The sequence below is a fragment of the Eurosta solidaginis genome, chromosome 3 (genome assembly GCF_040869045.1).
Source record: "Eurosta solidaginis isolate ZX-2024a chromosome 3, ASM4086904v1, whole genome shotgun sequence".
In the NCBI taxonomy this organism is placed as follows: domain Eukaryota; kingdom Metazoa; phylum Arthropoda; class Insecta; order Diptera; family Tephritidae; genus Eurosta; species Eurosta solidaginis.
In genome coordinates this window covers 166,244,295-166,266,183 of record NC_090321.1, presented here as the reverse complement: position 1 = coordinate 166,266,183, position 21,889 = coordinate 166,244,295, and the positions used below count along the sequence as shown (strand labels likewise).

The 21,889-nt window shown below is 39.9% G+C and overlaps 2 protein-coding genes across 5 annotated transcripts in view; one reads left to right on the top strand and one right to left on the bottom strand.

Moving 5' to 3' along the window:
- Positions 1-6,104: 6,104 nt before the first annotated feature.
- On the top strand, positions 6,105-7,376 carry LOC137246752 (large subunit GTPase 1 homolog). 3 transcript variants are annotated; one of them, XM_067777764.1, is made up of 3 exons: positions 6,105-6,275; positions 6,364-6,851; positions 6,971-7,376. In XM_067777764.1, the coding sequence occupies exons 1-3, from the start codon at positions 6,252-6,254 to the stop codon at positions 7,041-7,043; spliced, it is 585 nt and encodes a 194-aa protein (XP_067633865.1). In that variant the 5' UTR covers positions 6,105-6,251; the 3' UTR covers positions 7,044-7,376. The 3 variants fall into 3 exon arrangements, with proteins under 3 accessions (XP_067633865.1, XP_067633864.1, XP_067633863.1); XM_067777763.1 differs by having other exon boundaries at positions 6,926-7,376; XM_067777762.1 differs by having other exon boundaries at positions 6,364-7,376.
- A 2,114-nt stretch (positions 7,377-9,490) lies between these two features.
- The window catches only part of LOC137244576 (beta-glucuronidase-like), a 126,443-nt gene continuing 114,044 nt past the window's right edge, over positions 9,491-21,889 (bottom strand). For both annotated transcript variants that reach the window (XM_067773760.1, XM_067773761.1), the window contains 2 exons: positions 9,760-9,933; positions 9,491-9,680 (listed from right to left, as the gene is read on the bottom strand). The gene's annotated coding sequence lies outside the window, so the exon portion shown is untranslated. The remainder of the gene's footprint in view (positions 9,681-9,759; positions 9,934-21,889) is intronic.

The following is a 21,889-nucleotide window of genomic DNA, read 5'->3' as shown; positions in this document are numbered from 1 at the left end:
AGTTTCAACTGCTAAGTCTGGTTTTTTTGTGAAAATACAAATGCAACATCCTGCGCTATTATGACGATTTTCCCTTTTTCATCAAAAGTCATGAACATTAAAAATTTTACTGTGACGCGTCCATAAGAGATAATGAAAGAATTTCACACTAACCACTATTCAGGCAGATGTATGGCTGTAGTTTAGAATAAAACAATATATTTTAAAATTTTATTAATTTTTTATATTAAAATACTAAGTGCTCCGCCTACCACACCGTATGCCCTGGGTTCACACCCCGGGCAAAGCAACATCAAAATTTTAGAAATAAGGTTTTTCAATAAGAAGAAAATTTTTCTAAGCGGGGTCGCCCCTCGGCAGTGTTTGGCAAGCGCTCCGGGTGTATTTCTGCCAAGAAAAGCTCTCAGTGAAAACTCATCTGCCTTGCAGATGCCGTTCGGAGTCGGCATAAAACATGTAGGTCCCGTCCGGCCGATTTGTAGGGAAAATCAATAGGAGCACGACGCAAATTCGAAGAGAAGCTCGGCCTTAGATCTCTTCGGAGGTTATCGCGCCTTACATTTATTTATTTATTTTTTTTTTAATATTCATATTGAAATTTTATAAACACTGACAAGAAATTTTTCTTTTTGAAATATTATTCAATGTAAATAAATTCAAAAATAATTTATAAAAATATAGTAGATATATCTAAGTAAAGTAGATAACTCCGCATTTACTCCCCCTCCAGTGAAACGAAAAATATATTTTTTAATGTTAATTTACAGTGTATATTAAGTACTGTAAAAATTTTGTGTTATAGTTTGAAAAAAATTTTAATTATGTGTTAATTGCGTTAAAAGATTTTGTTAGTATTCATGTAAGTACCCAATCTTTTGATGATTTGATGTACTTGATATCTTATTTTTAGTTGTAGTTATTGTTTACTTATTGTATTAATATTTTATGTATATTAAAAATTGGTTGTGTTATTGCTATGTTGTTGAGGTTAAAAATAACTTAATAGCTGTTTGTTAAATATTGTCAATTATAATTATGTTCTTGAAAAACCTTGAATGAAGTTGAATGATAGTAGATGGCAACTTTGTGTGCACAATCACGGAAAAATTAAAAACTTGTATTATGCAGAATATATGTTCAATATATAATTGTACTCTGCATAATGTATGTCCAAGTTGTTGATAAGGAATGAAAAGTTGATTCCTTAATTCGTTTGAGGGTAATATGAAATTGTCAATGAATGATTCGTGTCATGTTAATGAGTTTAATATTGAATTTTTAATATGATTTTAATTTCAAAACGAAGTAATTGATATATGTCAATAAAAATTATTTTAAGAAATCTTTTGAGATTGTGTTGTTTTCGAATTGAAATGAGGTTATTGTTTTTATTTTGGGTTAGAATATTTGGCGTTGTGAAAGTTCTTGGATATGTACATAATTGATAAATGTATTTATTTATATACTGGAGAAGAAGTTTACACAAGTAAAAATAAATTTGGGAATATTTAATTGAATAAAGAAAAATTTAATTTAATAATAAGGTAATCAAGAAAAATATTTTTTTTCAATATATCAACATATAATTAAAAAGTTAAATATTGAAAAAATATTAAAATAAGTAAAAAAATGTGATTAAAAACTTGCTGCGAGTTTCCAAATAAATTTTGTTTGAGATTTTGATTATTGATTGTTATTATCGTAGTTAATTTTAAATTGATTGAAAAGTAGTTTCATGTAAAATTATTGATTGTTGATATTGGTAGAAAATGTTGAAATTTGGTAGAAGAAAATTTTGTATTGGAAAATGTTGAGGATTGTTGATAGATGCTGGAGTTAAAACCATAAATTGATACTGAGATTGAATGTTGTTAATTTGCACAGGAGAAACTAATTCTGAATTGAAATTGTGGTTTTTTGTTAATATTGTAGATGTGCAAATGAATCAAGTTTCTTTTCGTAGTACAGAAAGAAGATGCAAAGATATTCACATGAGAAAGTTGAAGATAATGACGTGGTTAAAATATGGCACGAACACAAAATTCATGGTAGTATTTTATCCTGTTAATTTCGGTTTTTTTTTTTATTTAAATTTTAATGGTTGTTCTAGTTGCATGAAAACGCAATGAATATAATTTTTAAAATTTATTTTAAACAGTTTTCAATGATGTGATGATTCGGAACAGAATCGTGTGCACATTTACTGAAACCGTTAGATCATTGTAAATTTTACCAAGTAGCGCAAGTAACAGCTGATCGGTGAAAATTCGCACATTCACACGCACAGTTCTCGACTCACTTTCAAAAACAAATTTTAGATTATTTAACTCAAATTTTAACGTGAGACAATCCTTACGAATTTATGTATATAGAATATATAAGGCGTGTTTGTTGTTATTAAAACGATAGTTTTATTTTTATTAAAGCTTTTTATGATTTTTTTTTTAACTTTGAAAAGACTCCGAACACCATTCTTTCATTATATGACATTCGACTGCCTAGTCCACTGCCTTCCACTCTATTCGCAACAAAACGTCTATTTAAGTTGCCAAACTATATAGTAAACAATGCATATACGATTTTACTGAAAACAATTAACGCCATTTACAATGATTAACGCGTTTGCACTCCTCACAGCATTGTAAATTTTACCAAGTAGCGCAACTAACAGCTGATCGGTGAAAATTCGCACATTCACACGCACAGTTCTCGACTCAGTTTCAAAAAAAAACTTTAGATTATTTAACTAAAATTTTAAAGTGAGATAATCTTTACGAATTTATGTATATAGAATATATAAGGTATTTTTGTTGTTATTAAAACAATAGTTTTATTTATATTTAAGCTTTTATCATTTTTTTTGTTAACTTCGAAAAAACTCCGAACACCATTCCTTCATTATATGACATTCGACTGCCTAGTCCACTGCCTTCCACTCTTTTCGCAACATAACCTCTATTTAAGCTGCCAAACTATATAGTAAACAATGCCTCACAGGAGGCACCAAAAAATGTATGATAAATCCAAAGAAGCGGATTAGCCAAGATAAAAAGCATTGTAAATTTTACCAAGTAGCGCAACTAACAGCTGATCGGTGAAAATTCGCACATTCACACGAACAGTTCTCGATTCAGTTTCAAAACAAAACTTTAGATTATTTAACTCAAATTCTAAAGTGAGATAATCTTTACGAGTTTATGTACATAGAATATATAAGGCGTTTTTGTTGTTATTAAAACAGTAGTTTTATTTTTATTAAAGCTTTTATCAATTTTTTTTTTAATTTTGAAAAAACTCCGAACACCATTCCTTCATTTTATGACATTCGACTGCCTAGTCCACTGCCTTCCACTCTATTCGCAACATAACCTCTGTTTAAGTTGCCAAACTATATAGTAAACAATGCGTTAGATAGTCTGTAATTGGTTCAGGCAACTAAAACAAATTTTCTTTGGTAGCACGTCACTTAGCTGCACTTCTATTTGTGGTATTGTATTGGTCTGTAGTTTTGCGATACGTAAAGCGCCACATTCACTTCGTTTCGTTTATTAACGTTGATTATCGTAACGAAGTGATATCGTTTCGTTCGTTAAGCATGCCTGAAAATATAGATATAGGTCCGTTGGTAGGATCGCCATTATAGTTTAGAATAAAACTATATATTTTAAAATTTTATTAATTTTTTATATTAAAATACTAATATTCATATTGCAATTTTATAAACACTGACAAGAAAATTTTCTTTTTGAAATATTATTCAAAATAAATTAGTTCAAAAATAATTTATAAAAATATAGTATATCTAAGTAATGTAGATAACTCCACAATGGCAATGCCATATTTCATCCCTATAAAAACGTCCATCCACACTCGACGTAACAAATTTTGAAAAACAATTTTTTTTATACACTGCCTGCATGTATGGATGTATGTAGGTATATAAACAATCATACCTATATACATATCTACGTATGTATATTGTTATTATAGTCTAAATATATTTATTTTGAAACTTCCTTACTTTAACTTGTAGATGTTTACATTTTGTTTTCTTTAAAGCCATTGTTCAATTGTAATAAACCAAAGATGTACGTACTTTTGCCAACACTATACAAAATATTCAGAAAATAATTTAGTGTGGTAGTATTGGTAAATAAAAGGACTATCTGTATATGCTGCCACATTAAAAGAATATTTATGAAACCAGTGTTGGGCGTATTTCGGACACAATTTTATTTAGATAATTATTTGAATAGAATAACCCCTTTATTCTTATAAAGCTTTTGTTATTGGAATTTCGTGTGGAAATGTCATTGTAAACAGCTTTATAAAACATTAGCCGTGTTTTTTAACACGCGCGTTTACGTTTCGTTTGCGCGTGTAAAAAAAACGCCTATCTTCGCTTAGATAATGCTTAGGAGACCCATCTAGCGGCTGTGGTTAAACAACTAGCTACAGCAACAGGGTGTACCGAAAAGCGGAGACGCAACGCTCTGATGGCCATAGGGTATAACATATAGCTGAATCAGTTGCGATGAATTGTGGACACATATAGAATACATAGAATTAGTGTAGAGGGTGAAACAAAGACACATATTTCAGTTACATCTGAGTATAATGCGTATTGAATTTTAGTAGGACAAAATTTATGAGCAGCAATTTCAGAGGTGTATTTAAAGTTTGTCGCTCAGCATTCCATATCAAGTTTAAGCGTAAACGGATATACGCGTGTTAAAAAAACACGGCTATTGTTACAATACGGGCATATAACGGTCATATTACCTAAAGCAATAGCAGGATCATTTCCATAAACTGAGTAAAGGGCTAATTAAACTTCATTAACCCTAAAGCCATAATCGTAACCATATCCATAACCATCTCCAATGTGATCGATTAATGGTGCCTTAACCTAAAAATCGTGAAAATTTCATAAAAATTAAGAAAACGCAAAAAATTACAAACATATTCGACAAAAACTTTGTCTCTTAGTCATAACGTATCCTAAACAATGAATAAAATTTACAAAAAGTTATTAAATTAACCAAGTCAAATATTTTTGAGTTATGGATATGGCGAGAAACCAAAAACCAATTGGTTGGCATGATATGGTTATGGCGTTAGCGTCATTTTTAGGAGTTTGTTCACTTGTTACATTAAAGGGAATGCTTCAAAATAATTAAAGTAAAAAAACTTATTTGTACAAATTTGTCCTAAAATATGTACATTCTACCACAATATTCTTTGTTTTAAGTCGGAAAGTATATCATAAGGAACGGAAGAGTTCTTGGTATATTTGATGCAGCGATCCAGAAATTGCGCAAGGATTTTTTAAGAAGGCTTAAATAGATTTTGGCATATGAAAGACGAATTCAACTCGATTGTCCGCCAGAAAATTGCTTTGCTGAATGGAAGCAGGTAACTCCAGGGGATTTGTGTTATCCCGCCGTCTTCTTCTTATGCTCCTCTGTTGATGTTGTTGTAGCACCAATTCATTACTCATTCCAGTGAATACCATATAAAATGCAATACTGTGCATTGTTTATACTTTATTTCTTAATTTCAAACACGAATTAGCAACAACAATTAAGCTTTTAAATTTTTTAAACAAAACAAGAAATGCGCAACGAAATTACAATTGACAAAACAGCTGACTTCGAAAATTCGAAATTGCTATTCCCCAATTATTGTTCTCCCTGAAGAAAAGAATTGGAACAATTTTTCCGCGAGAACAAAATTCCGAGGGAATATTTAGAATTGGGCTGAATACAATATCCAAAAATTTTATGAATTCACCAAATGAAATATTTATAGGTTATAGATATGGCGAAAAAACAAAAACCAAAAACCAATTGCTTAATATGGTATGGTTATGGCTAAGGCGTTATGGTATGGCACCATTGACTAACTACATTGCTCTCCATAAGGTTCGTTCGATCAGCTGTTTTATACGGATATGGATATGTCAACTTTTCCATGGCTTTAAGTTTATCAAGAATATTACTAGGTGTGTTCATATAGCAATGTGTGTAAAAGGATATAATTTTATACCACAAATCACAAAAGAAGATTTGGCAATGGGCATGTAAACATTAGATCAGCTATTTTGATGACGTAGGAATTACCCATTTTCATTTAGCTGGGCTTTGATATACGTATATTTGGTGTTATTTGAAAAAGTTTTAAACAAATAATCATATTAATAATGTATTGTGTCGGTATAACAACAACAACAAGAAAAGCTGTGAAAATAAATGAAGATTTTTCCATTTTCCGAAGTATGCAGTAGTGGCTAAGGAATGGCTTCCCATTCCAATATTTAAGCTAAAATTTTTTGGTTATTTTTATTTATTGGGGTTTATACAGCTCCATACTACCGAAATCCAAGATGGCTACCATTGGGGACGGTTAAATTTGGCATCTGTTACTGAGGAATCTTCATTTCATGATTTTTTACGCACTGCTGAGCTGGCGGACACTGAATTTCAAGCTGATAAACTGAATATCACATTCATCAATCCAAAAACGGGCGTTGGTGTACTCTCGAAATCACAAATGAAGCAAATGCAACAAAAACATAGGGAAAATAATAATATGCTAACAGTGCCACGCCGTCCTAAATGGACAGCACAAACAACCGCAGAGGAATTGCAAAGAGCTGAAAATGAAAGCTTCTTAGAATGGTGTCGCACTTTAGCGCTGCTGCAAGAAGACAACGACATTTTACTTACACCTTATGAAAAGTATTTAGAATTTTGGCGTCAGTTGTGGCGTGTTGTCGAACGTTCAGATGTTGTTGTGCAGATTGTGGACGCACGTAATCCACTGCTCTTTCGCAGCGTCGACTTAGAGCGGTATGTAAAGGAAGTAAATCCGAATAAAATGAATATGATTTCTTCGCCACAAATTTGCATTGCAAAAACTTTAGTAAAATTTGGATTCTGTTATATTATCTCCCTTCTCCAATCTCTAGATCGATTCAAAACCCGCTTCGAAGGAGATTGATAAACAGTTCTTTGATTCAAACAATAGCACAGCTTATGTGAAAGGACGCACTAACTTTCCATATATTCGTCTGGCCAGCGATGGTAGCTTGGTGAGTGCGTCACCTACAGAGAAACCTTGGCGTAGCGTGAAGAAAGAACGTCGTGAGAAATGGCGCAAGATGTTCTCGCATTTGGATAAGCACTGATGTCATAAAACCCATCAAGGATTGTAATTCTAGTAGCACTGCAGAGATCTTCGTAAGGCAGTTTCTTTTATTTTTGTTAAAAAGAAAACCCTATTGTAAAGCAGTCTGGATTCGGCTGCTGCAGAATCCACTTTTAAATGAATTACGCTAAACTATGTATTGTGGATATGCTATTAACTGTGTAAATATGAATATTAAATAGTTTTTAAATGATAACTGTACAAAACATCGGTTCCGCTTAGTTTCTATTTGCACGAGGGGCGACCCCGCCCCAACTTAAAGACTTAGCCCTCTTGAGATTGCATCGCTTTCCAGGAGGATATGTTTAGCCGTATCCGCTTATCGATCACAGAACCCGCAGGTATCACGATTATTTGCCCAATTTATGCATGTGGCTGTTGAGTCTGCATTGTCTTTTAAGAAACCTGTTAAAATTCTAATTTTATTTTTTGTAAGGCGTATGATGGCTCCTCTAGCGATTAAGACTACATCCTCCTGCAGTAACTTAGATTGTTCAGAGTGCGCCAGTGTTCTTATATATCTGTCTACCAGCAATATATGCCACCTTATTTTTATTATTTTTTTTTTTAGCGAACTGGCAGCTGCCGCTTGGGCCCAATAGGCCGTACAGTAGCTCCCTCTCTCGCTAGAACGTTCGCCCGCTTATTACCATCCACTCACCCCTCTGTGGCCTAAAACCCACGCCCGCAGTACTACATTGTGGGTTCGTAGTTCGTTCAGCTCATATTGTGACTTCGGGCCCGAAGACACCAGCTCAAATCGCCTCTGATGTTTTCGATTACCACCATAAGATCTTGTGTAGACATGGGTTGCTCTCTAGCCTGGTTGCATTCATAGACAAGATAACAGTTTCCGCATTCCACTTAGATAGATAGATAGATAGATGTTGTGAGGTCAAGCACTGGGAACTATTGGTCTATTGTGCCCTCATTCTCTTAACAACACCTCATCCAATCCGAGTTCTCTGAGATAATCCAGAATGTTTCTCGGCTTCAGAGAGTGTATGTTACTATTTCCTACTTCCGATGATGCTAGCATCCCAAGCCTTCTCGCGAATGCATCGCATTCCTTCAGGATGTGTTCTGCAGTCTCATCTTCGCGATCACAGAACCGACAGAGGCTACTAGACGACATCTCCCCAGCGGGTTAGGGGGTCGGAATATACCCGCGGTAGGTATGCCTGTCGAAAGAGGCGACTAAAATACCTGATTCGAGGGCTGTGTAGCGCAACCCTTCAGGTTGCCAGCGCAATATATAGCTTCTCCAAACCCAATTGTCAACCTCACCTATCCGCGGCGAATCCTGTTTCACTAACATACGAGGCTATGGCGACCCCAAGCTCTTCATAGAACTTGGGGGTGGGGAGGGAGGGATGGCCTGAAGGATTAATGTGGCCACGTAAATCGTTCCCGAGATGGTCGGGCTAGCACCTTAATGGTGCTGTGTTACCGGAGCGTACCGGATCTGTATCCGGCAAAGGACCATCACATCAATAACACTCCCCAAAGCCTTCGGGGAGCAACCTTATCGCTACAACAACAACAACAACAACTAGACGATATACCCAATTTATTCATATGGCTCTTTAGCCTGCAGTGGCCTGTGAGTATACCTGTTAAAATCCTAAGGCTACTTTTTGGGAGTTGTACACTCCTATTAGTGCCTTTGCCTGCCGAAGTCCTGGACTTTCGCGCCAGTGTTGTTCTCTTAGGCACACCTCTTTTTGTCTAAACTCTTCCCTTATTGTATGTGACTCTATTGGCATGATAGGCTCGGGTCCTATTGGCTTTCCGGCCGCTGCCAACCTGGCGAGGTCGTCCGCTCGCTCGTTACAATCTACTCCTCTGTGTCCAGGTACCCATGCTGCACACCGGCTTATGGCGACAACTGGTAGGGATATTTTGGTTCGGGGGCAAAAGATCCCCGCTCCTATGCCCTCCGGTGTCTTCTAGCCATCGGTGTACCATATTATAGTGTGTTCCTGGTGAAGCGCTTCAATCCTGGAGGTGTCCCACGCACATTTGTTCCCAGCTCTATTTTGAAGCGCTTCTCAAACATAATTATCTTCCTCGTGTAATCTGTGAGAAGTTGGATGAGTGGAATGTGCTCCCTCAGCTTCTCCATGTTGTCGTTTTGTCGAAAGCCCCTCTATGTCCGCATTGCGTTACCTCCCCGCACTAAACTGAAAGCAGCTCTCGACAAATGTACGTTTTCTATTCCATTTGTTGCTTACTTATAAGCAATTATATTCGTTTTATATTTAGTAAATATCTGACCATGTTTTCATTTGTTGGTTTTGGGAATTTATTGGGTTACTTTTTTCTTAATAAAAAGATATTTGCATTTATTTAAAACTAATAAGCTTAGACAGGAGCTTTCTCAACCAATTTGAACCAATGACCGCATTCGCAGCGTTTTAATGTACCTTTTTGCAGCCACATCCATTGCACATAAGTTTGATCTTCTTCGCCTGGAAATAATATAAAATAATTATTTAGTATGTTAAAAAAATAGTTTTTGTTCGCTTGTGCTATTTATTCTTCACTCACAGATGCAACTAACAATACGTGCATCAAATGCGGATGGTATCAGATTGGGGTTTTCTTTGGTGCCTGCGCCACGTTTGAACACTTTTATGTCGAAGGGATTATCGTTGCCAGCAGCTTTGGCTAAAACTTCACGCCTTTCAATACCGGTTGCGTGCTCCAGAGGATCGTTCATCACTGAAATTAGAATTCAAAATATTTAAATTAGTTATTTATAAGGGTTTAAAGAACATATTATTGATCATTAATAACTGCCTGCTTCACAAAAACTGACTACAATTGGGACATCAAGTCTTACCCAACCTCCTTCTCCCAACTTACTGGAGATCTCCCCTTCCTTATCATAAATTACGGATGCTGATGGAAACACTTTCTTGATCAGATCGTTTTCATCCATTCTCTTAACATCACGTAGGCCGAAGGTTTGGGCTTCGGTGAACTATGTTCGAATCAGCCTGAAGCACATCATTAAACCCTTTTCGATAACCTTTCTATAGAATACTTGGAAGCCGTTTGAGGGGAAAAGACAAAGAAACGCTCATTACCACATACATAGCAATTGGCCAGCCGATTGCATGCTACGCGTCCCCTATATGGTCGCCAAGCTTAAAAATTACCCACTGGAAGAAGCTACAGGCCTGCCAAAATACTGCTCTCGGAATCGCCACGGGCTGTCTTCTTATGTCCCCAGAACACCATCTACATAATGAGGCGAGAATACTCCCCATCAGGGAGAGAAATGAGATGCTAACCAAACAGTTCCTGTTGAATAACCAGAAACCTGGGCCTCCCATCATACATCTGATTGCTGACCCACACCGCCTAGGGGCTTAAGGAGTCATCTCCGTAAGCATTATGAGGAAATACGGCGCCTGAGAACTCAGCCGTATGAAGCAAAAAAACACAAGCAGGTCCTCAGTGAACTCCACAAAATATGTAAAGAGGTGTCAAACGACGCGCCTTGACATCAGTATTGTCACGGATATTAGCATCACTAAATTATCCCATCACTAAGGCGATGCTAAGGCCATGCCAAGCAGTATTTACGTTAATAATCAAATCAAGTATACACATATATAAGGCAGCCCAGAGAGATGTCACACACAGATGCATTTACTTATATGCCTATGTGCGCGCGAGAGACTGTAAACTACAAACATTCACATCAATAATTCAATCTTTATGTATCTACATAAACGAATAAATAATTGCGTCTACACATATGTACGTATACGAGCAGCGGAGCGGCAATGCACAAACACATGCATATATCTTATCTGAGTTGTGACAAGAGTGAGCAATAATTTGTGCACGTAGTTGTGGCTGACGATTTTGTAGCCGAAACAACTAGTAAGTTCTGGAAATCGAAGAGCCTAGAAGTATGCAGCGTAAACTATAAAAGCGGCGCCAGCGAGTAAGAAGTAATTCAGTTTGATTTGAATTGTCAAGCAGTTACGAGTAAGACGATATCAAGCGAGCAATAGCACTATTATTTTGAAAGTCAGTTTCCTTTAAGATATCAGTTTGGTTATTAAGCTATTCGTTGCACAGTTTGAGTGTTATTGTGAAGTATTTTAATAAAGGCCATTTTTCCGTTATTCAATATTGGAGTTATTTATTCAACAGTTTAGCGATACGATCCTAGCAAAAGGGCAAATAAGAGGATTTGCAAGTAAAAATCGTTACAATTGGTGTCAGAAGAGGAATTGTTGAATAAATTCCGGAGGACAACAAGGACATGGCAAAGTTCAGTGAATTGAAGATCCAGCAACTAAAGAAGGAGTTGGAGAGCCGTGGATTGAATACAAGCGGCGTTAAACTTGAACTTCAGGCACGGCTACGAGAGGCAATGGAAGCGGAAGGAATTGATGTGGAAGAGTATGACTTTCATCTTGATGGCGAGGAAGTAACAAAAATTGAAGAGAAAAACGAAACATCGCAGACAGTTACGAGCACAGACTTGAACATGATTTTGGCTGCAATATCTGCTCAAACATCGACAGTGGCTTCTCAACTGGAATCGCAAAAGACAGATATAACATCCATGATGGAAGAACAGAAGACACGTATTGCAGAAATGTCGTCAGAAATAACATCGAAAATTGAAGCACAAGAAACGCGTATTTCACAAATTTCAGCACAGATATCATCTCAGATCTCCACACAACTAGAAGAGCAGGAAGTCCGTATATCATCTAAACTGGAAGCGCATATGGAAGAAAAACTAACCCAGTTTCATGAAGGCTTCAGTGGTCGACAGGATAAAATCGAGGCCGAGGTGGATGCTTTGAGAGGACGTATCGAGCAGTTGCAACTAAATCGCCCAGCAGTTTCAACGAGTAATCCAAAGGTAAAGACACCATCCTTTGACGGTTCTGTTCCTTTTCAGGTCTTTAAGCTACAGTTTGAGAAGACCGCAGCAGTGAACCAATGGAATGCTGAAGATAAAGTTGCAGCTCTGTTCGTGGCACTGAAAGGGCCTGCCGCGGAAATCTTACAGACTATTCCAGAGTACGAACGGAACAGTTATGACGCATTGATGGCTGCTGTAGAACGGCGATACGGAAGCGAACACAGGAAACAGATATTTCAAATAGAATTGCAAAACCGCTACCAAAAAGCTAACGAGACTTTGCAGGAGTTTGCTTCGGACATTGAAAGATTGGCTCATCTTGCAAATGCGGATGCACCCGTGGAATACACGGAAAGAGTGAAGATTCAGAGCTTTATAAATGGCATACGGGACGTCGAAACGAAGCGAGCCACATACGCGAACCCAAAGCAAACATTTTCTGAAACGGTATCCCATGCATTGACCCAGGAAACGGCGTCATTATTGAGTAAACCAGCATACAAAGCTCATCGTGTGGAAGTAGAAAGGCCGGAGTGGGTAGATACAATTTTGGAAGCTCTGAAGGGATCACAACAGAAAAATGCCGGAGTTATGAAATGTTTCAAGTGCGGTAACCCAGGTCACATTGCACGTCATTGCAGTAGCAATTCCAATAGTTCCAACAATGTGGGTGGCCGTAAACGCAGAGCTGAAGGAGACGAGCAAATCTCCAAATCCACTCAATCGTTAAACTAAAGCGAGTCAGCCGCAAGGGGCGACAGCTGGCTCCCTCAATTGAATGCCCCATAATCTCTATCTCGCAAATTGGAAGAAGGTCAAGCAATCTTACTGTTGGAGGACATGTGGACGGAAAGGAACGGTTACTGACTGTAGATACGGGTACATCTCATTCCATCATTCGAGCGGATTTAGTCAACAAGAAGATAAGACCATTGCTTGGAGCAAGATTACGTACAGCCACGGGAGAGGACACCCAGGTAATTGGAGAAGTAGAATGTGAAGTAGCAATTGGGAACGTCACGGTACTTCACAATTTTATAGTGGCAGGTATTGTTGATGAAATCATAATTGGAGTGGACTTCTTAATCAACCAAGGCATCAAGATCGATATGCAAAGCAAGACGATGCGATATAAGAACATGGATGTGCCACTTAATTTCGGCTACGAGAGAGGCTACAGCAGTAAACGAGTGCTGGTGGAAGAGAGTCAGCAAATACCACCAAAATCAGAAGCAGTCATCTGGGCAAAGGTAGATGGAGATTGTGGGACAAACAAATTGTGGGTTGTCGAAGCAGCAAATAAATCAGCACTGAACATACTTATAGGAAGAACCCTGGCTATGACAAAACAAGATGGACGTATTCCGGTAAGAGTACTCAATGAGTTCAAGTCACCACTCAAACTGACTAAAGGAGCTATTTTGGGAAGATGCCAAGAGGCTGAAGTGGTTATTAACTGTGAACAGCTCCAGGAACACGTTTCAGCTAGTAATACTGATCTTTCAAATGACATCACGGCATGGATGCAGGGGCTAGAGGAAGCATATCAGAGTAAGGCAAAACAACTGCTCCTAAAGTACGCGAACATATTTGACCAGGATGATTCTAAACCAGGCCGCACCAACGTTGTGAAACATCAAATTGACACTGGAGATGCGAGACCGATCCGTCAAGCTCCACGTAGTGTTCCACTGGCGAAGCGGGAAGTTGTGAGTCAAATCATTCAAGAAATGAACGACAGCGGCGTCATCGAACCATCAGCTAGTCCATGGAGCTCACCGGTAGTACTTGTAAAAAAGAAGGATGGAAAAATGAGGTTTTGCGTGGACTACCGGAAGTTGAATGACGTAACGAAAAAGGATAGCTACCCATTGCCAAGAATTGACGACACTCTGGACTCGCTATCTGGTACGAAATGGTTTTCCACGCTGGACTTGAAAAGCGGCTACTGGCAAGTGGAGGTGAAGGAGGAAGATAAAGAGAAAACAGCCTTCAGTGTCGGTGATGGTCTTTGGCAATTTACAGTGATGCCTTTTGGACTTTGTAATGCACCAGCTACTTTTGAGAGACTCATGGACCAGGTACTGAAAGGACTACATTGGAAAACATGCTTGGTGTACCTGGACGACATCATCGTATTGGGCAAGAACTTTGATGAACATCTTAAGAACTTGGAGGAAGTTTTCCAGAGAATAGCTGGCGCTGGTCTGAAGTTAAGTCCCAAAAAGTGTGCGCTGTTTAAAAAGGAAGTCAATTATTTGGGTCACAAGGTAACGACAGAGGGCATCTGCACTGCGAACGAAAAAATAGAGGCTGTACAGGATTGGCCAAGACCACAGAACCTACATGAATTGAGAAGTTTTCTTGGGCTGTGCACATATTACCGCCGATTTGTACCAAATTTTTCCAGCGTAGCCCATAGCCTCCATGAGCTTACAAGAAAAAACAAAGCTTTTGAATGGAAGAAGGAGCAAGAAGTGGCTTTCCAAACATTGAAGGAGCGTTTGTGCACTGCCCCAATGTTAGCATATCCGATTCCAGGAGCAACATTTATTCTAGATACAGATGCAAGTGGATATGCTATAGGAGGCGTTTTATCACAACTGGTCGATGGACAGGAGAAGATAGTTGCATATTACAGCCGTTCGATTGGAAAACCAGAGAGGAACTACTGTGTTACGCGGAGAGAGCTGTTGGCATTGGTAGAGTGCATTAAACATTTTCACAAATACCTCTACGGCCAGCGATTCCATGTCAGGACAGATCACGCAGCATTGAAATGGCTTCTGCAGTTCCGTAATCCGGAAGGACAATTGGCACGGTGGATCGAGCGACTTCAAAGCTATGACTTTTCCATTGAGCATCGAAAAGGTAGTACCCATGGAAATGCCGATGCAATGTCACGAAGGCCATGTAGTTTGGAATGCAAGCACTGTTCAAAGGCCGAGGCTAAAGAAGACATTATAGATGTCCGGCTAATGACTATAACGTGTACGGATGAATGGGACAAGGAACAACTAAGAAAGTGTCAGCTAGAAGATACAGATCTGTCACATGTTATGCAAGGGCTCGAACGAAACGAAAGACCAAGCAGAGAGGATATGTCAGCAGAGAGTCCCATTGCGAAGTCATATTGGGCACAGTGGAACAGTTTGGAATTGATATCCGGTTGCTTGCATCGAGTATGGGAGAGTGAGGATGGTCAATGCAAGAAGAAACTTATAGTTGTTCCCAGAAAGAGGATTCCTGATGTGCTCAGCGAGTTGCACAATGGTCCAAGTGGAGGCCATCTTGGAATCACGAAGACACTCGAGAAAATTAAGCAGAGATTCTATTGGGTTGGTTGCCGTCAGTCGGTCACCGAGTGGATTGCCAATTGCGAGGTATGCAACAGAGCGAAAGGGCCCAAAACCCGAAGTCGTGGCCAGATGAAGCAGTATATTTCAGGTGCACCATTTGAAAGGATCGCCATGGATGTCGCAGGTCCATTTCCTACTAGCAACCGCGGAAACAAATACGTACTGGTGGTTATGGATTATTTCAGTAAATGGCCAGAGGTATACCCAATCCCAAACCAAGAAGCAGAAACAGTAGCAGAAGTGGTTAAAAACGAATGGGTTGCAAGGTATGGTGTACCAATGGAGTTACATTCTGACCAAGGCAGGAATTTTGAATCAGCTGTGTTCCAAGAACTGTGCAAGAAGTTGGGCATTCGAAAAACACGGACAACTGCATTGCATCCTCAGTCCGATGGTATGGTGGAACGTTTCAATAGAACATTGGAGGAGCATTTAAGGAAAGTAGTCGACAAGTACCATAAGGACTGGGATACACACATATCATTATTCTTGATGGCCTACCGATCGGCAGTACATGACACAACGGGCCAAACTCCCGCAAAGGTAATTTTTGGCAATGACCTTCGGCTGCCAGCTGATTTGAAGTATGGGATAGATGCCGATGCGGAGAGGAATGTCAAGAAATCCACTGATGTCTTAGAAGAAGAGCTGAGAGAGATACACGATCTGGTAAGGCAACGAGCAAAGATTATGAGTGACAAAATGAAAGCAAGGTACGATAAAGCAATTAATTCGGAAGGGTTTCAGGAAGGAGATTTGGTGCTGCTATACAACCCACAACGAAAAAAAGGTTTGTCCCCAAAATTGCAGTGTAACTGGGAAGGTCCATACAAAGTTGTAAAACGGATCAACGATGTAGTGTACCGCATACAAACCATCGGTAAACCACGAACCAAAATGAAGGTGGTCCATTTGGAAAGGCTAGCAACGTTTAGATCGAGAGATTTGTCTGATCGGGACGATCAGACTTAGGTGGAGGGCAGTGTCACGGATATTAGCATCACTAAATTATCCCATCACTAAGGCGATGCTAAGGCCATGCCAAGCAGTATTTACGTTAATAATCAAATCAAGTATACACATATATAAGGCAGCCCAGAGAGATGTCACACACAGATGCATTTACTTATATGCCTATGTGCGCGCGAGAGACTGTAAACTACAAACATTCACATCAATAATTCAATCTTTATGTATCTACATAAACGAATAAATAATTGCGTCTACACATATGTACGTATACGAGCAGCGGAGCGGCAATGCACAAACACATGCATATATCTTATCTGAGTTGTGACAAGAGTGAGCAATAATTTGTGCACGTAGTTGTGGCTGACGATTTTGTAGCCGAAACAACTAGTAAGTTCTGGAAATCGAAGAGCCTAGAAGTATGCAGCGTAAACTATAAAAGCGGCGCCAGCGAGTAAGAAGTAATTCAGTTTGATTTGAATTGTCAAGCAGTTACGAGTAAGACGATATCAAGCGAGCAATAGCACTATTATTTTGAAAGTCAGTTTCCTTTAAGATATCAGTTTGGTTATTAAGCTATTCGTTGCACAGTTTGAGTGTTATTGTGAAGTATTTTAATAAAGGCCATTTTTCCGTTATTCAATATTGGAGTTATTTATTCAACAGTTTAGCGATACGATCCTAGCAAAAGGGCAAATAAGAGGATTTGCAAGTAAAAATCGTTACAGTATTATTAATTCGCAGGCGGAAAATAAAAATTTTAAAAGATATTAATGAAAAACCGAAAAATTACCAGCTGGTCCCTCCGAAGCCGGGGTGGCATCCATCGTATTTTTGCGCAGAACACTTCTGCGTTGGCGGCCTTCGGCCGCGCTTATAAAAACTTACCCTGGGTGGGTCCAACACCGGTTTGGAGACCATAACTATATCCGCGCAAAACACTTATTTTCACATTTTTTTTTTTGTGGGTACACAACATTACAACAATCACATGAAAATCGCCCATTTCAACTGCAAATATCTCAGAACTGAGACACAATTTTTATTTTCCGCCTTCGGATTATTATTTTCGAGTTTAATACGCGTCTTTTGACACCTCTCTCGATATTTTTGGTAGCATGTTAGCAGTCGACCCCTCAACTAGACTTTTACCCCGCTGCAAGGATCTGCTGGGAGGATGACAATTTGTGGGAGGGACGCAACAAAATAAATGGGATTACACTGAAATGAAGCCGGACAGAACCGGCTGCCTTGGGAAGCGTTTATAAATTAATATAGATATTGTTTTCCAATTACTATTCACACATATTCACCTGGGGAATTGATTTTAACATGGGTGCACTCCATTGCCCCAACACATTGTTGAAATTTTAAACAACTATTTTTATAATTTCATGTCAAATTACGTTGGTAAATTGAAAAAATATTTAAATAAATGCAGTTTCACCCCTGAGGAAGCTAAGGTGCTTAGCGAAACGTTGGGACGTAATAGTGGAGTTTTACTTGCACTAAAAGCAACATTATGGTCAAGAAAAGCCTATCATAACACAAAAATATTTACAATAATTTATTGACCGGCTACAACTAAAATTGTTTTATTTTTTATTTTTTATAACATATTTTAGGTTAAGGCACCAGTAACTTATGCCAATTGATATGGATAAGTAAAAACATGGTTATGACAATGGCGTTATGACTATGTCAAATTTGGCAGGCCCTTTGCCCTGTAAATGAGTAGGTAGGTTGAACTGGCCGGTCCATGAGGACCTCACATAGACTGATTGAGTCCGTAGTGTTACCAGAAGTTTGTTTTAACGACCAAACTGAAAAACCCTATCAAAAACCAGGACCTATGTTATAAAATAACTCCGTCCTCTTGGCAAATACTAGAAGCTTCCTAGGACTAAAGCCACTTGCTGCTTCTAGATCTGACAGTTGTATCACTCCTAATAGCTGGAGTCTTAGCCTGGCAAATGCAGGGCACGAGCACAGAACGTGCTCGATCGTTTCCTCCTCCAACCCGCACTTCCTGCACCTGCTATCACTGACCAAGCCTAATTTAAAGGCATGTGACGCCAGAAGGCAGTGTCCAGTCAGAATACCCGTCATGAGTCTACAGTCCTCTCTTTTTAATGACAGAAGCAACTGTGTTAATCTAAGGTTGTAAGATCTACACATAATCTTCGACACTTTACAGCCCCGCGCTTGAACCCACGCCTTTCCTGCTTGGTCGATCATGTGCACCTCTCGCCTTCGCTTAATCTCGCCCAATCTAATTGGGACGTCTACGGAGCAAGCTGCAAGGGATGCGCCCTTTTTAGCTAATTCGTCCGCTTTTTCATTCCCATCTATTCCCATATGCCCTGGGACCCAATAAAGATGTATGCTTCTCCCTGTCCCGATTCTCTCCAGAGACTGCTTACACTCTAACACGCATTTAGATGCTGTGCTATGCGAGATTATTGCCTTAATTGCTGCTTGACTGTCAATATAAAAGTTAACACGGTTGCAGCTTAAGCTATTCTCTTCCAGGGTTTCTACTGCTTTGGTTACGGCTAATATTTCCGGTTGGAAAACGCTACAGTAACCGGCAGCCTGTAGGATCTGCTTATTTCCGGATCAGCGCAGTATACCGCAGACCCCACTCCTTCCACTATTTTGGAACCATCGGTGTACACATATATCGCCTCGTCCGCCATTTGCGCACCCTTGCGTCAACCGTCCACCTCTATTGTGGCCTTAAGATCTCCCTCAAAGTGCAGGTAGGGAATCATGTAGTCTGTTCGTCTTGTGACTGATGACGCTATACTACTATGGCCATATGGTCGGCGCTCAAGCTGCCCCGAAGCATCGAGCCTGGTTGCGGTCGTTAACGCTTTGTTCTTTGCTACCAGGTCTACAGGTGGAATGTGCAGAATGGCATACAGTGCAGCCGTCGGGGTTGTTTTCAGGGCTCCCGTAATGCAAAGCATCGATAGTCTGCATACCCCCTCTAATTTTTTGAGGTATGTTGTTTTTTGTGTGGCTTTCCACCAAACAAGAACTCCATAGTATAGAATAGGGCTTACAATCGCTGTAAAAACTCAATGAAAAAGAGAGGGCGATAGGCCCCACGTACACCCAGCATTCTTTTACATGCATAAAGTGTTGTTGAGGCCTTCTTCACCCTCTCCTCCACGTTGAGCTTCCATGACAGCTTACTGTCTAGGATGATTCCTAGATATTTTGTGCAAGGTTTCTCCTGTAAGGTCACCGCTCCAAACTTAGGCCTGGTCCAATTTGGGACCTTGTACCTCTTTGTAAACAAGACCATATCCGTCTTCTCCGCATTGACTTTCAGCCCGACATTAGATGCCCAGGTATGAATATCACGAAGCGCCCGATCCATCAAAGAACTAATCGTTGGAAGGCATTTTCCACTTATGACAATTGCAACGTCATCTGCGTAAGCCGTAAGTTTTACGGGTCCCTCATCGAATTGCCTGAGCAGTTGGTTGATGACCAGTGTCCACAGCAGAGGTGATAGTACCTCTCCCTGCGGCGTGCCCCTGTCCACTGATTTCGTGGCCTCGTACAATCCCCATTGTGATGTAATCTTTCTGCAATTTAACATGCAGCCGATCCGTCTGATTAAGGCAGGATGTACTTTAATGTAATTAAGACCATCCATAATCGCCCATTTTGCAACATTATTGAAAGCCCCGGCAATGTCCAAGAAGACTCCTAGAGCATACTCCTTATATTCCAGGGATTTCTCTATGCTTATTACCACCCTATGCAATGCGGTGTCTACCGACTTGCCTTTGGTGTACGCATGCTGTGTTGTGGAGAGCAGCTTTTCATCCACGTTGGACTTTATGTACACATCTATCAGCCTCTCAAAGGTTTTGAGAAGAAATGATGTTAAGCTAATGGGTCTATAATCTTTGGGATACACGTGACCGATCTTCCCCGCCTTTGGTATAAAAGCTACACGAGCAGTTCTCCAGGAGTGCGGTACATGATTCAGTCTTATGCACCCATCGAATATTATTTTAAGCCGTTCCACGACCGCCCTACTTGAGACTTGTAGCATGGCCCGGAATATACCATCTGGGCCCGGCGATTTAAACTTAGAAAAAATCTTCACTGCCCACTCGATCTTGGTATCGGTCACCAAGCCCGGCACCTCTAGCTCCGTGATCGAAGTGTGAGTGATGTCTGCTGGTTCTTCTAAACCGTCTCCCGATGGGAAATGTGTATCGAGAAGCACCTCAAGGGATTCCTCACTATCACGTGACCATTCCCCGTTCTCTTTCTTTATTAGTCCCTGGACTATGTTTCCCTTTGCTAAGACTTTTTTCAACCGTGCTGTTTCACTGGAGCACTCTATGTCCGTACAGAAACTTTTCCATGAGTTTCTCTTCGCCCTGGTAATTTCACACTTGTAGATCCTCAGTAGATCCCTGTACTCGTCCCGACACGCTTCGCTTTCCGCGGTCTTTGCGAGTTTAAACATTTCTTTTACCTGTCTTCTTAGAAGACTCAGCTCATTGCTCCACCATGGCGGCTTTGCTTTTCCTCTGAATCTTCTTAGAGGGCAAGCTTTGTTATACGCAGTCATAAGCGTCCTTGTTAGGAATTCATTCGACTCCTCCAGTTCCTCTACATTAGCAACCTCTTTGGGTTGTCCCAGTTTTGTTTCTACATGTCTCTGGAATTTAGTCCAATTCGTTGCCCTAGGGTTTCTAAAGGTTCCTCCCTTCTCTACCCTCTTTAGTGGGATGCTGAAGCTTATATACGCATGGTCGGAGAAGGATGGTCTATCAAGAACCATCCAATCATACCTTGATATATCACGCTCGGAGCTCAATGTAATATCCAGAACATTGCTGGATGTTGGACCAATGTATGTAGGAACATTTCCCCTGTTGGCTATCTGCAAATTGGTTTGCAGGATGTAACAAAATAGAGATTCGCCTCTCTCGTTCGTATCTGCTCCTCCCCACGCATTGTGGTGCGCATTTGCATCTGCGCCTATGCCCAACCGCCCTTTGCGCCCTTCCTCCTGTACTAGCCTTTTGCACTCCATCGGTGGAACCTCCGCAGCATGGGCCATGTAGCAGGACGCCAGGATAAATGCCTGCTTATTCTTTTGCTCAACGGCCACCGCTACGAGATCCTCAGTGGTGTAATTAGGCAGCATATATGAATGCAGCTGTTTCCTTACCATTACTACAGCTCGCACCCGTCCTTCCGTTTGCGCGTAGTAAACGCCAAACCCGCGCGCGCTAAGTCCAGAAACCTTTCCTCCCGATGAGAGCCACGGCTCCTGGATCAGCGCCACGTCAAACGAACCCTCCTCAAGGGTTAGGAGGAGTTCGCTCGACGCCACTTTACTGTGTTGAAGGTTTATCTGTAGGACTCGCAGCACCATTGGGCTGTTTGTCCCCCTCCAGCACCTTCGTCTTGA